This window comes from Onthophagus taurus, chromosome 7, assembly GCF_036711975.1.
Source record: "Onthophagus taurus isolate NC chromosome 7, IU_Otau_3.0, whole genome shotgun sequence".
NCBI lineage: Eukaryota > Metazoa > Arthropoda > Insecta > Coleoptera > Scarabaeidae > Onthophagus > Onthophagus taurus.
Window position 1 is genome coordinate 20,680,999 of NC_091972.1, and position 19,161 is coordinate 20,700,159.

General features: G+C 34.9%; 1 protein-coding gene across 1 annotated transcript in view; it reads left to right on the forward strand.

The window, feature by feature from the left end:
• Window positions 1–19,161, forward strand: part of LOC111424627 (ankycorbin) — a 28,651-nt gene that overhangs the window by 8,780 nt on the left and 710 nt on the right. Inside the window, exons 3-6 of the mRNA XM_071197193.1 lie at window positions 552–819; window positions 8,175–8,287; window positions 8,426–9,064; window positions 9,117–12,240. Of these exons, the coding sequence (XP_071053294.1) occupies window positions 552–819; window positions 8,175–8,287; window positions 8,426–9,064; window positions 9,117–12,240 (4,144 nt within the window). The remainder of the gene's footprint in view (window positions 1–551; window positions 820–8,174; window positions 8,288–8,425; window positions 9,065–9,116; window positions 12,241–19,161) is intronic.

Here is a 19,161-nt window from a genome sequence, read left to right on the forward strand (position 1 = left end):
TCTTGTTTTAGGTTTGAGTTAGTGGATGTTTTATTTTTTTTATGTTTGTAATGGGTTGGTGGTGGTTAGCAATTACAATGCTGAAGTGATTTTTTTTTAAATTGGGTCACTGCGGGTGTTTGATTTGATTCCATTTTTATAAAATTTATTTTTTTAAAGGTTACGTTAAAGATTAATTCATTCTTCATAAACTAATCAAACTGAAATATTTGTTAATTAATCGTTTAATAACACAAATTGTTTTGTATCTTTTTATTAATGAATGAATTTTGAAAAAGCAATTTAAAATTGAATTGAAATCTTTTCGCGCATTTCCTTCACGTTTAAGCTTTTTAGTAAATAATGATTCTCAACGCCATAGCAACCACACTGTTTCGTAGACAATGCCGTAATGTGTTCAATGTTGAAATAGCATCAGAGTAAAGCGAACATTTATTTTAGCTTCTTTTTAACTGTGATAACTTTTATATAATCTCGACTGATATACAATGAATAAGACTGGTAACTTGTAAGTTCAAATTTGATTAATTACGATAACTTCTTTGTTTTAGCCGGAAACGATTTCAAAAGTAGATAGATCGGGTAAAACAGCCCTACATTATTGTTGCACGAGTGATAATAAATGTGCAGCCCAAGCAGCTGATCTTTTGGTGATGGCCGCTCCTGATCTTCTCGATTCACGAGACGAAGATGGATTCACACCACTTCATCTCGCCGTGATCGCCGGAAATATGCCTTTGGTTACTTTCTTACTAGCCAATAATGCGGATATTAACGCTGTTGATAGTGAAAAACACACCGTCGTTCATTGGGCTACCGGTAAGTAATCACTTAATTACTAAAAATCGAAACCATCTTGATGGACAATTCGTTGACCTTATCAATCAAGGTATCATTAAACCGAATCGATTGGTCAAGCTATATACCCTTGAAATGTTGACCGCAATGACGTCAGATATCGACCGCCCCGATTTGCAAGAACATCGGGACTCACCTATATAAATAGTGCTTCCCACCACAGTAGGTGGCAAGACAATGGAAAATAAACGCCTTTTGATACGAAACGGCGATCCGGGTTAACTTTAGGGCCATTTCTATATGTCACTTCGCGTGCATAGATTGTAGCCAGTTGCAATTACCAGTAGATTACATTTCGATGCAAATGAGGGTAATCACCACTGACTAACATACGTTATTCATCGAATCTTTTTCATTCTTTTAATATTAACAACTTTTTTTGATGCAACTTTACTTCATATGATAAAATTATAGATTATAACTTCAAGTTTTGTACCTTTGCTTAAGTTAGATCCAATTAAGAAAAGCTTATTACACTATGAAGCATAAAATCTTAAGATAAAGTATTTCCTTAACAAAATTAAATGATACAAAAGGTTTTAGTCATTGTAATACATCATTTCATTATGTTCCTCGACCTCATTGTGCAAGGAAGCATCACTGGGCTTAGTATTTAAAGGTACAGAAAGGTTTTTGAAGTAACTGAAAGCTTCATATGAGCTTTCGCTTTTCTATAGAGATTCTGTGGGGTTACCATGTCTTAGGCGATAAGTACCAGACTTTAAGCATCAGAACCTCGACTTTACCCACTCTATTTACTGCATTACGTTCATTCTAGTTACTAGAATAGCAATGCAGGTTCAGTATACTCCCAGGTTAACTCAATCTACACCGACTATTTCAAAATCTTCGACAATAGATCATAGGTACTATTCTTATGCAGAAAGCTTTTCCTGTAATAATTCAGATGGTATCTGAATTTTTCACAGTAAAGAGGAGGAGTAACTGTGTAAAGGAGTAAATATAAGAAAGAGCAAAAGAAGTCTGATACAGTTCTGATCTCTTCCACATGCAGCAACACAACATATCGAAGGTTAATAATAATAATACTTTATTGAGCCAAGACACAAATACAGAAAGAACAACGAAATATCAATCAATTAACAAATACACAATTCCAGTTCAATGGGTGCAAGAGCAGAACAGAAGAAAATTATACATAAAATGAAGACACGGGATAAACATGAAACAAAAAATACGGCATCACAATAATTAAAGTGAGACAACACAAGAGAATCACAAAGCAGTTGGTTCAGACCTTGCGATAAAAAGATCCTACTGCAGTAGTGACTTCTTAGGGAACAATAAGCACGCCTACATAATAAATTAATAAGTTCACTAAACGCAGGCAAATCATCAATGACAAGACCCATATTCTTAAGCGAATTCGTTAGTATTAACTGTACTCTAAGCATCTTAATATTAATATCATCTTTATTAACAAAGAAACTTCCCTTTTTAATAAATGAAATACATTGAGTCTTGTCAGGGTTGACCAAAAGAGCATGTCTCTTAATCTCCACACATAAATGATTTAAATCCCCCGTTATTTTATCACAAGCTTCCGATCGGTCACCAGGCAAGAAATCGAGATAAAGTTGGGAATCATCAGCATAAAGATGATAAGAACAATACTTTAACTTTAAGAATAAATTGTTGGTATAGATTGTAAATAAGATAGGCTAAAGGATACATCCCTGCAGAGCATCAGCAACAAATTTAATAGAATCAGAATACAATAACTTCACTTTAAGCGCCTGGGTTCTATCAAACAGATATCTCTTAAACAAAGAAATAACGTAATCAGATATACCAACAAATTTAGAAATAACCAATAAAAGGTCGTGATTCAAGATATCAAATGCTTTACTAAAATCTAGTAATACAAGCACGGCAGATCTATCAGCATCAAGAGCTCTATATACAATGTTCGCCAAAAAGTAACCAACGTCCGTTTTTTTTATTCCATTGCATTTACGATTCTGAAACAATAACAATACAAACGTGAAAATTCTACGGCTAAACCAATAACAAATAAAAACAATTTTTGACATTTTATGTAATTCCATTTTTGACAAGCATGTATAATATAGACCGGTACAAGTAATTACGTTTTCAATTATCAACTTTCTCGCTTGTACAGTGGCTGAGAAATACGATTTAAAAAAAGACACATTGATAACTGCTAAAAGAAAATGAAAATAACTGAAAAATGAAAAGTAGTCCAATAATAAATCAATAATCCTTATCAAACTCAACCTATTTTTGTATAAAGAATTTGAACATGTAATAAAATCATAGCATTCCATTTAAAATAACTATTTTGTGGTCTACTTTTGTGGTACGGTGGACCAGAAGTGGCGACCACCTTGAAAATATTTTAGATCGAAAGATCGAGATGAATACAAACTAAATTTTAGAAAGTAGATGCAATGAAACTGTTGCTAACTTTTTGGCGGACACTGTATATTATCAGTTAAGTAAAGAAGTGATGTTTCACAGCCATGCTGACTTCTGAAACCAGATTATTTGTCAGGGAGTATATTATATGTATCTAAAAAACATCTTAATTGCTCCGCCATAATTTTCTTTAACACATTAGACAAAACCGGAAGGATGATAATTGGCCTCAAATCTTTAAACTCTTTAACTGGTTTCGTTTTAGGTCACCAGACCACATTTCCATACCTTACCATAAACCGACGACATTCTTAGACAAATGTTTAAAATATGACAAAAAACATTCAAAAAACGAGGACAACGCAACCTAACCATATCCAGAGAAATATCATCCGAACCAACACTACTAGACTTAAACAAGAGCAGAAACAGCTCAATACAATCCACGGTCGCCTCTTTGCTGTAAGGTAAAAGGAGTACTGTCAGGATTTAATTGACTGGTATGATAGAAATTTAATAAATCCGAGTCATGCTTGATCACATCAACAATAGATTTCACAAAAATATTTTCTCATGGTAATATTGAAAATGTGTATGATTTCTCGTTCTCCTATCTATAACGCCTTAAAGCAGATTCTCGAAGAGCCATCATCTCCTGCTCCTTATATTGGCAATACTCTCTTTACCGTGGATTATTATCCACGGTAAAGAGTTCCTCTTACGACTTCTAATAACGAGGGTTGCATGGACATCAAACAAGGAATTTATAACATCGATAAAATAATTAACCTTATCATCAATAGAAGCAACGGCATATATCGCTTCCCAGTTCATTTTCATATTCAGTTCATATATCATATTCTCTATTGGTCTGGGGAAACTGCTCGGGTTGGTCTGGGGTTTTTCGACTGCAGCGAAGTGCCATTCGTGTCATATGGAGTCTGAAGTATCGAGACGAGTGCCGTGAATTCTTTATAGATCGAAAATACTAACATTTCCTGTTCTTGCACAACAATGTAGATAAATATACTGCCCACAAAGATATACACAGCTACAGAACCCGTTACAATCATAAGCTAAAACCTAAATTTTGCAGACTCTATAAATCACAGAAGGTGTAGATGTTACTACGCTCAAGTTTTACAATAAATTACCTTTAACGGTTACACTTTTACCTGGGAGCAAGTTTGCAAAGCAATTTCTGCTGTTGAGAGGTTTCTATTCTTATTCGGAGTTCCTTGAATTTGAATTTTTGAAAGGGATTTTGTGGCATTGGGCGTCGGTCGTGACAACATCAATTCATAGAATGATGATCTGCATGTGATTTTACTATGTATTGTGTGCTTTGTATTTTTCTATTTTCTTTGTAAGTTTTTTCTACATGACCAGTGTAAAAGATGTATATTTTATGATGTATTATTTCGCTATCCTTTAGTATATTGTACTCCTCCTCGACGTCATTAGACAATAATTTGTGCTTATTGACTTTCATTTGTATGGGTCATTTCACTTTTTGTTCGTCCGTGCAATTCTGCGTATTGCTGATGCGTTGTCTTAAACATGCTATTAGTAGGTAGTGATCAGAATCACAATCTACCCCCGTCTTGTCTTAACGCACCGGTTATAGAGAAAGCTCTTCTTTTTGATACATGCACATGATCTGCTCTCTTTGAGCGTGCGATTTATTAAATTTTAACTTACCCCATCATTGAAAATGTTGAGCTTGCCGTCGTTTAAAGTAAGGATCAAAAAAATGTTATATGGAGAACAATGTGATCTGATACAGGGTGGGACATGTGGAATGCGATGATTTGGTTTTACTTTTTATGCAATTGAAGAGTCTGGTGCAAGAAGGGGATATAGGCCAAATTTTAAGAAAATGGGATTTTTGGTAAAAACGGTTAAAAAAATTCGTATTTATCGCTTAACATAAATACGCATTATGTTTTGCCAACTGAATCAAAATTGTCAGAGAAAATCACTTATCCCATGTTCAAGACGGGTGCAATAATGGGATAAGTTACGTGGGGTTTATACCGTTATTGCACTAAAGAATCCTATTATTTGCCCACCCCACATAAATAATGACTTTTTTGTACCGTGAAGACACTACTGAAATTTTTTATGTTGGTAGTACTGAAAAATTAATATTTTATAATGTCATTAGAAATGTTTTGCTCTTCCAGTGAATGTAATTTTACTAAAATGGATAGTGAAAGGTCTGAAGAGGAAGATAGGGTAAAATGGAAGCGCGGTCGTAAAAGAAATGTGGAAAAATGGAAACGAAATATACAAAAAATTAAAAGGGCTAGAGGAGAATGTTACAAGTCCACACCAACGGGAAGCTTGTGCCAGAAAGAGAGCAAGGCAATGACTGCAAGTGCAGCAAACGATGCGTTAAAAATTTTTCGGAAGAGGAAAAGCTGGAAATTATAACGGCTTTTAATAACCTGGCAGACCAGAACAAACAAGATTCATATTTATCCAGGTTAATAATCTGGAAAAAATGAAATGTATTTCTATCGTTCGCTGAGCCCTAGCCTGGTACACCGATGCTTTAAAGACAGTTAGATCCGTAGTAAGCATGGGCATCAGTGGTCCAACTAGCCACATTAAACTGCCCATCAGCTCGGACATAACCATTTTTCAAGCAGAAGTTCTTGCTATAAACTTCTGCACCGCTTTGAACCTACAAAAGGGAGAGAAAGGTGCATTGCCCTAAAGGAAATGTAGGCGTACACGTGTGACTCCGCACTGATCAGAGAGTGTACCAGCAACCTGAGAGAACTCGGTAAGAGCAATGGTGTTACCCTATGGTGGGTCCCAGGTCACAGTAACATTGAGGGCAATCATTGGACCCCAACCTGGTTGTGGACTACAAAAAAGCCACCTAAAACAAATAATCAACAGTTGGGAGGCCTCAAAGATAGTCTTACGCTGGAAAGAACTTCCAGGTCACAGACAAGCGAAGAGTATGATAACTCCGTCGCAAAACAAAACCAAAGAAGTTTTATGCCTCTGCAAAGGGGATCTAAGGACGTTCTCAGGTTACCTGATGCGCCCCTAAAATACCACCTCTTCCACATTGGACAAGCTGAGGATCAAACTTGTCGACTTTGCAACGACGAGTCAAAAACAGCTGAACATATACTGTGTAATTGCGTCGCCAGAGGCCGTCTAACAATAAGACACAAAATTTTCGGTAAAGCTCTTTTGACACCTACCGACATAAAGGTACAAGACCCTGGCGCAATACTAAGATTCATCAAGGACCTACATTCGCCCTAAATTTTTGGAGGGCTAAAGTTACAATAGATCTTATAGGTCGCGGTAACGAGTAATAATAATAATCGTTCGCTGACAAGTGATAAAAACTCACATTCCGATTCAGTCACCTACAGCTCTTCTAAGGCAGATTTTTGATATCTATATTATCTATGACGTGTTGTTAAAAATTGTTTTGTTTATTTTAGTTGATAAAAGTGTTTGTTCACCTTATTTTAAATAATAAAAAGTTTTGAATGTTATATGATCCTTTCTCCAACCTCTCACCAAAAAAATTAAATATGGATTCACATATTCCCTTCTTGCACCACAATTTGTTTTTTTAACTATGATTTCACAATATATGGAAAAACTGACATTTGCTCAGATAAAATTGTCATTCTTAAGCCTTGTTTTCGTAAGGACACAACATGTCGGCTGACTTGTCGGTTATAACGTAAACGAAATGCATTTCTTGTTGGGACAGTAAAATGACATACAAAAATCAACCGCACATGTCGGGTCACCGTTCATTTGTCCCTACATAAACAGTCGTTAATTTGTGTTGTGATCATATATTATGTTGGGAATCCATGTTGCAAGTCATTTCAATAAAATAAAAAGTTCTGTATGCACCTTCGAAACGTCTTTTCGCTAAAAAGCTTCTAATATACCACCTTTTGCGTTTTCGAAGTGAATTCTTTTGTGGTTTTGATAACTTTATTGCAAGACTTCCTGCCAACACCACGAAAGCTGACACTACTTGTTCGACTTGATCGTCTGCCATCTTGATGCTAACTGCAGAGTTCGATTTTCAGATCGTTTCCACGACATGTCGGTTGCCGACAAGTAACTACGTAAACACACGTTAATTTTGACAACTTGTCGCCCAACAAACATGTCGGGCCGACAAGTCGGCCGGATTTGTCCTTACGAAAACGGACCTTTATCTATACAAATCAAATAATCACTTTAAACACAAACATGAAATTAAAAAAGTTTTTTGCCTTTACTGAACAATTTACATATTGTTACTTATTCCATTCTTGCACCAGGCTCTTCAATTGTATTACCATCTTTCTGCTAGCTTTCTGGTACTTTACAGGTTCCCTTGTGTATTCTTTTGTGGTCGAAGCATGTGCTACTGATTACAAGGTTAAGCGTTTCTTTAGTCGGTTTCTATTAAAACTAGCTATGTATGTCGTATAGGTTGTGCTTGCCAGGAACATTTCTCCTCGGATATCAGCCTATCAAAATTCATTTCAATATTTAACTTTCTAACTTCAACTTCTATTCGTGATTAATGGTTTAGTTAATTTCATTTCCAACACAACACACTCTTTAACCTTATAAGCTCTATTTGCAATCATTTCAGTCGCGTAATTATGCTCATTCTTTAATTCTAAGAGACAATTTTAATAGAAAAAACTATTTAATATAAATAAATCAAAAACTTACATAAAAATAAAAAAAATATTAATAATTAGGATTACATTTCGTGATGTACACGTTTCATCCATAATTCCAGTTTGTCGATCTGTTTGTGATAAGAAACGTGAATCACGAACGTACATACGCGTATCGTTCGCATTAATCTGTTTTTACGATTTCAAATATTTCCCTAACCCATTTTTGTGCAATTCTCTTTGCAGTATGTGGCGAAACAGGGGCATTAAGGGCGGTGTTAGCTGCAGGTGCTCCAGTTTCCACTCCCGACGTTCACGGAGGTTATCCATTACATTACGCAGCGCAAATGTGCGGTGGGGTAAGCTTCGCTTACGTTAAAATAACGGATACGTCAATATTGATTACGAATACAACCTCATTTTTAATTTATTTATGTAGACACACTAGGTCAAAGAACTATCGATTACTAAAACACTTTTATTTTCATTTATTTTAGGATAAAGACTCGACTCTTGGTATCCAAGTTCTCCAAGCGCTTCTTCAACACCGCGAAATTAAAGTTGATGTTGAAGATGGCGATGGAAGGCAACCTCTTTTATGGGCTGCCAGTGCGGGATCAACTAAAGCTGTGTTAGCTCTAATTAGAGCTGGATCTACGGTTAATGCACCAGATAAAGATGGGTTAACAGCGCTTCATTGCGCTGCTTCTCGTGGGCATACAGATTGTATTGATACTCTGTTAACTCTTTGTGGGATGTCTCCGGATGTTATTGATAGTAATGGGTGTACTGCCCTTCATTATTCGGTTACTTTAGGCCATGCGGATGCTACAGCTCTTTTGTTAACTCATGGTGCTGACCCAAATCGGCAAGATCGCAAAGGACGAAGCCCGGCACATTGCGGTTGCGCTAAAGGGCAATTCGAAACTGTTAAGATGATTGGAAGTCATGGTGCTAATTTATGGTTAAGAAACGCGAGAGGTGATTTTCCTTTGCATGAAGCCGCTGCGTCTGGAAGAAGGGATTTGGTGAAGTGGTTGTTGGAAGCTAGGCCTAGTCAAGTTAATGCTAGAAATAATGATGGAAGGTGCCCTTTGCATTTAGCGGCGTTGAATGATAATTCGGATATGTGTAAAGTATGTTGGTTGTTAAAAAAATTAATTTATTTGATGTCTTTGTTTGTTGTAGATTTTATTAGATGCTGGTGCTCAAATTAACCCGGTTTTGCGGACGTCAAAAAATAATTTTATGACCCCTTTAGATTGTGCCCTCCAAAGAGGGTTTCGATCAACAGCGAAGTATCTCCAAGTTCATGGGGGTGTCCCCTCGATTAGATTAAGCACCTCAAAGATGAAGCTCCCTAATGGAACCGCAAATGTTCATATTCGGGAAGAAGTAACGTTTGGGGAAACCACCGATAGCGAGCGGGAAGGCGAAGAAAAGGAGGAACACGTCAAAAAAAGACATCGTAAAAAGTTGAGTTATAAATACGAAAAGAAGAAGACGTTTTCAAGCAGTAAAGAGGACGAAGATCAAGAGATTAAAGCGTCTTCTTCGGATTTGAAGCGAGAGAAAAGTGCTAAAAGGAAAAGTTCAGGTGAGAAACAAAGCGGTAATGATAGAAAATTTAAAGAAAATGTTACCTACAGTAGCGAAGTTAAGATTACCAACAATTATGGGGGAATTAACATTGAAAAAAATGGAGAAATTATTATAAGTGATGGTTCTCCAATTGTTACTACAAAGAAATCCAAAACAAGTAAAGAAGTTGATGATGCAAGATTACCAGAAATCGTTAAAGAACCAATTCAAATTCACAACGATACCAACAACAATAACCAAACTAAACCTAATGAAAGTACCCCAACAAAAACTTTAACAATTAATGAAAACATCGAAGAAATCAAAACATTAGCCAACACAATAGAAAAAACCGCCAAAAGCATAACTGAAGAAGCGATTCAAATCCAAGAAAAATTAGACGTAGAAGATGCGACAAAAATGAAACAACAAGATCAAATTTCTTATACAAGCGCCGATGAGAGTGAACATAAAGAATTAATCGTCGAAGCCGCTGTTCATCATCCACCGAAATCACCGTTAATCGACAACGTTCGATTGAAGGAAATTGAAACCAAAAGAACTGAAGAACTTGAAGCTAAAAAACAAGAATTGGAAAAACAGAAACAAGCACTTGAAGAACAAAAACTAGAAATTAAAGAACAAAAGTTAGAAATTGAGGGGCAAAAAGAAGAATTGAAAGAACAGAAAGAAGAATTGAAGGAGAAAAAATTGGAATTAAAAGAGCAAGAAGAAATGTTGAAACAACAGGAGCGTGAATTGGAACTTCTTAAAGAAGAAATGGAGAAAGGAAATATTGAGGTTGAGAAAGAAGTTGAAGTTAATAAAGAGAAAGAAATGGCGAGTATAGAAGATGAGGCGCAGAAAGCAGAAACTGAAGAATTTTATGTGGAGAAGGAGAGTGTACAAGACGTAGAAGTGTCCTCAGAAATAAAGCAAGGTGATGAAGAAACAAACGATGAGCAAAAAGGAGATGGAAATGAGGAGGGAAAGGGAGAAGAAAATGGAGAAGAAAAAGATGATGAAAAAGAGGAAGAATTAAAAGAAGAAGAAAAAGAAGAAGAAATTGGAGAGCAAAAAGAAGAACAACAAGAGCAAAATGAAGAACAAAAAGATGAAGAAGACGAGCAAGAAGGGCTCGAAAGTAATGAATTAATTGAAATAAGTAATCAACATACTGAATTAGAAGCATCAGATACTGAAAAAGAAAATAAAATTGATGAACAAAACGATGAAAAACTTCAAGATATTGAAGTGGAAAAAAATGATGAAGCAGATGTTGATAACTCTGCCATAAAAGAAGAAACATCAGATATTTCAATAAGTACAGCAGATACAATAAAATTAGCTGAAAAAGTTTCTATATTAGAAAATATAGAACCAAAAGAAGCTTCAAAAGATACGATAGATCAAAATGACAATCTACAAGATGATTTATCAGCAAAAATGGTTGAAGAAGTAATAAAAGATGATAGTGCTATAAAGAAAGATGAAAATGATGATGTTCAAAAAGAAACTGAAGGTGTTACTGCAGTTGGTATGGAATCTAAAGACAAAAATGGAAAGCACAAAAAGTTTTTGAAGGAAAAGAAGCAAAGGAAAGTATCAGAAACACCGAGAACTACCCCGAAAGAAAAAACTAAACCATTAGATAGTGTGCGAGATAAGAAAGTGAAAAGCGTTAAGAAAGATAAACCGAAAGATTCAACAAAAACCCGTAAAGAAGAAATTTCGAAGAAGATTCCAAAGAAAGCGATCGAAAAAATTTTAGAAGTAACAAATCAAGAATTGGAAGAAACAAAAACGGTTAAAATACACAAAAATGGCACGAAATCGATACCGAAAAGTAAACAAATAAAAAAAAATAATAAAGAATATAGTGAAGAACATTCAAGTGCTGAAGAAAGTACATCTAGTGATACAGAAAAAAGAAAACATAAAAGTTTTACAGTTTTAGACGAAGTAAAAATAGCCGAAGATAAAAAGAAAACTAAAATACCAATTTTTAATTTAAGAAAGGATTTGTCAAAAAGTGATCGTTATTTAGATCGATGTGGTGAAAATGATTTGGATAAAATTTCATTACCTAATCTTCCCCGAGAAAACGGTTTAAATCAAATTCGAAAAATTACTTCAGCTTACAGCGATAACGATCGAACACCATCCGACATCGAAGATGGTACTCCAACCGCGAGACGAAGAAGGTTAAGGAAACGGATGAACAGAGATTCAAGAAGTGCAGGAAGTGATTATGAAAGTAGTAACTTAATGGATTCTGGTTTCGAACCGAGTCCAAGAAGTACTAAAATTCCGCGTTGGAAAAATATGACAGAACGCGGGGTTAATATGTCGTCGGTTACTCAAACGATACAATCGAATATTCGCCGGTATCATTTGGAGAGGAAAATTTTTCAACACCTCCTTGAATTAAAACGACTTCAAATCCGGTCGGGACAACATAACGAAGCAGTTTTGGTTAAAAGGGCGATTGATGAGTATCATAATTCTTGTGCGTCGACCGTTGGAGCTGGGAGATACGTACCGGAGGATTATTCGTTTAAGAGTTTTGAAAAATTTTTGTATCTTGGATTGAGGAAATTACAAAAAAGCGATATGGAACATTTAAGGGGGTTACCTGAAATGCCCGACAATCCGTTACTTTGTACTCAAAGTACACATCGATGTCTTCATGCTACACATGCTTATACTGGAATTCCATGTGCAGCATATCGTAAGTAAATAGTTATATAGTTAATTAAGTAAGTAGTCTCCTTTTAATCTGGCAGGTGTTCATAATTTTGAGTTTGGTTCGATGTCTGTTTTGAGCTGATAATCAATTAAACACAATTTTTTCCTGAATTTTTCCACAATCTTCTGAATCCTGTTGGGTTATACTAACTAAATAGAACATTTGCTGCTATTTTTGGTTGTTCTCCTTTTTAATCAGCTTTCTGTATTAATTTAGATAAGTGATTCTCTTAGGCCCACTACTACCACTCATAGTTAAAGTCTCTGATAGCGTTATCTATCGGATAGCTTAAAAATTGGTTACTACCACTGTATTTATCTTATAGATACCGCTATTCAAGGGATAACTTTTGAAATATCTGTAACTCGTGGATTGGGTGTCGGATAAGTTGCTATCTAAGGGATAACTGCGGATACCTAACCTCAAATAGAATTTATACTGACGTATAAAATATAATAAAATTCGAAATAGAAGATGTAATAAAACCTCCATCCATGACGTAAGTAATTTGTTGTTGAGTAAAATTCATCAAATTCACCTCCTTCAAACCGTTTGTTGCTGACTCTTCGATTTTATGCAATAGGTAACATGTTGCTATCCATAGCAGATTTTGCAGGAGTGAGTGTACAATTGGCATCTTCAGTTTGATAACAAATTCAAGAAGATGTTCGCATTCTTCTTTGATGAAATTGGAACCACCAATTTCGCCTTTTCTCAGTCTCCATTTCCAAATTTTAATTTTAAGGTTACAACAAGTTAGAATATCGTCAAAATACCTAATAGTAGGTCTTTTGACCACATAGAGTGGTCAATTTAGCATAATAGACCAAAAAACCCTAGATTCCTTGGTTATCTCAAGAATTTCTTAACTATGAGATAAATGGAGGTGGTAGTAGGCACGACCCTGTTATCTACGAGATAAATTGTATCTTATAGATAGCTTAACTGACAGATAGCATTGGTTTGGTAGTAACGGGCCTTAGTGTACTCATAAAAAGTCAAGAAAGTAAAGAAAATAGTACCCAAAAATACAAAACACAACATAATTTATCATACACAACACAGTGACTGTCAGCATAATTAACACAGAAATACATCCTGCTTAACTATGACCTAAACTAAGAGAAACTGTCAATCTTCAGTCCCATGAAGATGTAAATGAACATTGATAGCAGCATAAACTAAGTTGTGATATAAACGTTATGCAGCAAACTGCCAACGTATGAGTACTGAAATGAAGAATAACATAAGTATCGAGGCAATATAAAATGTTAGGAAGAGATAACTAAGAGTAGAAGAGTTAGTCTCAATACAACTGTTTGATTAAAGTTGAAATCTCCCATCATAATAATAAACTCGTTTGGCGAATTAGTTTCAACGAATCTAAACAATCAGTTTGAAAGATCCCATTCATGACCATAAATGCCACATCATCTCTCTCAGCTGAATAACACTCAACAATTACACTTCGCAAATCATCTCTCACATAAGTAATCGTTAACATAGTCATGTCTAAATAGATTTGATGGATCTGCAAGTTTTGACAATTCCCTAATCTTCTTTAAATATCGTCTTGTTCATAACTTAAAAACGAAGTTAACTATTTTGACTTTTAGACAACCAAAGTTGCTTGTGTTTCCCTCTTGTCTTTTGTAAGTTATCTTTACTGTGCTGTTTCTCTGATTCCCCCCTCTTCTAATACTTTTTTGTAAAATTCCTTTATCTCAGATTCAATCTTTTATGTCATCGTGATTAGTGAATTCCTTCAACTTGTTCATTGAGCATTGTTGGTGCTTGTTGGTGACCACTATCTGTGCCAAATGTGAAGGCACTCACTTTAGAGTACAATATCTTTACAACCACTACATGAAAAAAATGGCGGTAAAGTTTGTTATAATCACTGAACATTTCTACGCAACATATCTGAATTTTGCGGTTTTCTTTTTATCGTGAGCTAAATGAAAAAAGTACCCAATTTTTAACGATGCCGGTAACTTCGTCCACCTTGCGATTTTTTTCTCCAAAGCTATATGACGAAAAAAGCTCAACTTTGAATACGTGGTAGCCTGATGTAGCCTTAATGAAGGGTATATTTTATTGTTTCTATATTCCATATGGGTGGATTTCAACGCGGTTTTAAACAAAATATGGTAAATAATTGCGTTTGTCGGATTCCATTTCAGTTTTTCAAAGTTATGTCTCTCTATTTTTTTTAGAGCAATTGAAACGAATTATAAATTAAAAAGAAATAGAAATAAGTCGTGCAAGGAGAGAGGGTGTTCCATCCAATCGAAAAAGATGGCGCTGGTGTGTATTCCAGACAGGACGTCGCGCCTTTATTTCTTTATGTAGGTAAGATAAAGGCGCGACGTCCCGTCTGGAACACATATTCAGCATCATCTTTTCCGATTGGTCGAAACCCTCCTCTTCCTGCATAGCTTATTTCTGATTTAATTTATAATTCGTTTATGTCGCTCCAAAAGAATTAGAAAGACATAACATTGAAAAACTAATAACAGACCAACTAATAACTCCAAGCAATAAACTTTTACCCGTAATTTTCTATCTACTTTCTTAGCTGATATCTTCCTTATTATTAGAGATAGCGAAAAGCTAAATACATACACCATTTGAAAGCTTGATTCTTTCTCTATCTAAAACTATCTTTTTTTTATCCATCTATCTTTTCTAAACCTATTTCCGAAAATCTTCCATTTTAGAATAATCCAAAAGTTGCACATACCAGTTCCTTTTCGACAGTTAATATAATTTTAACGTGTAAGTTTATCGTAACAATTTTTTGTAAATTTAACAATGCTGGGAGAAATTCAAAAGTGGAAAATCTTAACATCCGAAATTATTATACCACGCAGCCGCTATTAATTGACGGTAAATAAGTATCATGTTTATGTTTTTGTAAATTAAAAAAATTTTTACTCATGTTTTGTAGCAACAACCTGATGACGGAAACTTTTTCCGAAACCAGTAGTTGAGAACAAATAAATTTCATTCTTCGGAATTTTTAATCTTTTTATATTTAACATTACTGACCGAAGTCAACAATAGAGTCCTTTATCAAACAATCTATCTTTTCGTCTGCCGATAAGTTGATACTAAGATCAATAAAAAATGAAGAACACCGCTCTGTACTTAAAATATCTTAAAATTACAAAACTTCAAGTGTGCAATTATTATCAAACCGAATTAAAAAAAACTCACAGTCAGAAAGAGCGCTCCTTCAACTATCTTAATCCAGGGTTTCGTCGGTCAATATCTATCGACGTCATGCTTTAGTCACCATTACAAAGAGCAGAAAATTTTCGATAAGATAGTTATATAAGAAAGTTATCGACCCGAACAAGGTTTAAAAGTGGCCAAAACGTGTGAATTTAATAGTTTTTGGCCAAGAACGTGTTTGTGCAAACGAGCGATTATCGCGTGTTATACACCATTAGAAAGAGCAGAAAATTTTCGATATGGCTCTAGAGTTTTCTCCTGGTCATATAAGAAAGTTATCGACACGAACAAGGTTTAAAAGTGGCTAAAACGTGTGAATTTAGTAGTTTTTGGCAAAAATGTACTTCTGTACGTGTTATACACCATTAGAAAGAGCAGAAAATTTTCAATAAGATAAATATACTTCTATAGTTTTTCCCCTATCAAATAAGAAAGTTGTTTAGAGGAAGAGCAATTAAGCGTTTCTGCGTGTAGGCAAGGTTTATACATATATTAAAGGTTGTCTAAGTTCCTATGCTGCAATACTTTGATTTTAGTTTGAAGGCGAGGGGCAAGAGCAGGAGTGTTTCGTGACGTAAGCGATCACGGATTGCGCACGCAACCTCATGGCCATGTGGTGCTCCATGCATTTGTTTAATTTGAATTGCTTGGCGGTATTATTTTCCACATGTGACGTAATGCGCAGTATGGTTGCGTACGAACCTAGACAACCTTTTATATATAAACCTTGGCGTGTAGGGTGATTTAAGCATGACGCCGATAGATATTGATCGACGAAAACCCGGATTAAGATAGTTGAAGGAGTGCTTTTTCTGACTGTGATAATAGTTTTTTAAAATAGTGTTTGAAAAAATAATATATGCCGCTCAGAACATATCAGGCTACCACCTATCGATTTTTTTAGTCAGATAGTTTATGAGATAAAAATCGCAAAATGGACAAAGTTGCCGGCACCCAAAAGTTGCGTACGAACCTAGACAACCTTTTATATATAAACCTTGGCCGGCACCGTCAAAAATCGGGTACTTTTTCATTTAACGCGCTATAAAAAGAAAACTGCGGCTCCAAAAAATTTCAATTTTTTTCATCGAGCGGTTCCGAAGATATCGATCTCTAAAGTGAGGGGCCTTGACTTTTGGCACGGATAGTACATAAATACGAATTCCATCTAATAATACACTACAAGTATGTTTTACTATCTAGCTATTTTAGATTTATGTTATTAGATCAATAACTCAAGAATATGTATGGAAGAGCTTCCCACCCATAGTTGAGAGCAAATATGTTGTTCAGGTTGCTATATATTGTGGTATATATTGTGGTAGATGCTGGCGGATAGCATTAGGTTGTTCCTGGACAGCATATACAGAATGTTTCACTTAAAACTTCCAGGTCACGTATCTCTGGAATGGGTTGAGATTTCTTAGTTTTGTAAGAAGTTGTTAGAAGAGTACGTAAATGACTTCAGTTTTTAAGTATTATTATTATTCATTGTACAAAAATAAAGATGGTGCTGCAGTCAAAAGAAACTTTCCATTCATCATAAACTTTTTATTAGGTGCATGTGATAGAGCATCAAAAACTATGCAACTTTCCTTATTAAAATTGATTTCAAAACATACTGCAAAATTACTTCCATATTCATGCACGTACAATTCGAATCGTCTTACCAATTCAACATTACATACTCTTACAACACTATTTGTACTAATCCATCGTCCTGGATACCTGCGGTCCAGGTACTGAACGCACTATATGTGCGTTATGTGGCCATCTTGTTGAAACCACGTCGGTTTTTAATGCCTCCAGCAAAACATTCAGCAGTTTAAGATGGTTCTTCTGTAGAAACACATACAGTTGTTCATTATAAGGTTGTTTGATTATTTGTTTATATGGTCCAACTAAGATTGTCTTGAGACCAATGTCGATTATTTTGCTTGCATACGATTATTCGATTATTCCATTCAGATGGAAACGACTTTCGCGCAACGACGAATGTTATTGGTAAGATTAGATAATTTATTAGATAATCCCGTTCTGTTTTTGTAGAAATCAAATATCCAAGAATAAATGGTGCTGATGGAACCAATGTCTTAATGTTTTAAAGTTAACTGTCGATTGCTGAGTGGAGATATGGAATATTTCCAGGAACAAGCGTTTATGATAGTTATCTTCTTTGTCTAATATAGTTGTTTTATCAAACCTAAAATGATGACCATTATTGATACTATGTTGTGCTAAAGCACAACCCCCTATTATGTTCTTGACATCATTTTTGTGTTTACTCAATCTCCTTTTCAACCATTGGCAGGTTTGGCCTATGTACGTACAATTGCAGCTACCACATGGGACACAATAGATGATATTCGACTGATAAACGCTTGTTCCTGGAAATGTTCCATATCTCCACTCAGCAATCGACAGTTAAATTTAAAACTGACAATGGTTCCATCAGCACCATTTATTCTTGGATATTTGATTGGTAAGATTGTCTCTTTATACTAAAACTGAAAATTTAGCCAAGAACTGAAGTCAACGGATATAGTCGCCTGGCTGTAAATGTTGAACAAAATTGCACATATACGGCACAAATTTATTTGTTTTTTAAATTCAATATGTGACAGAAATTTGCGTGTTCTCTTAGTTACCGCAATCATTTATGCGAATTGTCATCTATTTTTTGCAAGACCATTGCAATTTTCATCATCTCGAACTCGTTTTTTTCTCTGTCGTTTCTGTTTCTTAAATGTTCCAAAAGTTGTAAGCTTTGTGGATAAATTTAGGAACGTTTTCGATATGGAATTAGTCTATCGGGATATCGCAATCTGTATAATCGTACCGCTTCCGAAGAATTTCGGCGAGATTTACCATAAATTAAAATCATATTTAACTTATCTTCTAATAGTCTCAGTATTAATACTAAATATCTTCGAAACTACTAAGTTTTTCAAATCAACGTTGATAACGAAAGTTGCACAGTTTTCGATGTTCTATCACTTGCACCTAATAAAAACTTTATGTTGACTGCAGCGCCATCTTTATTTTTGTACAATAAAAAATAACAATACTTAAGACTGAAGTCATTTACGAACTCTAGCAACAACTTCTTACAAAACTACAATATTTCAACTTTCAATACTTGGCCTGGGAATTTTAAGTGAAACACCTGTATACCAAAACTTGTATAAAACTGCAGCAAATCAGGTTCATTTAGGGTAGGACGCATAATTAATGATAAGTATCTATTAATACTAGCTTTTGATCAGCAATTTTCTGGACTTGTTAAACTTTCCATGGCTTTAGCAAGCTGTAATTTGGAGCGTACATATTCTTCTGTAGTTATTCGCGTTATACAGCACGAGCATTACCGGTGCTAAAACAATAAATACAAATTAGTAGTCAGTATTCAGTTACGGAAATCAATTATTTGCCTTTCAAAGCAGACAAGTTAAATCTATGCAATCAAAACTGTCAAAGATAATCGAAATCCAAAATTTTCTGGACAATCTGTTATGAAATAATTAATAATTTAATAAATAATTTTAATGGTAAACATTAGTTTAAATAATGTAAGTGCATAACTCTATTTGCATTAACCCGAATGTTTCTAGTTCTGCGTCTCTCAAGAATGACCAGTTCTAAATTTAGTACAATAAATAACAATAT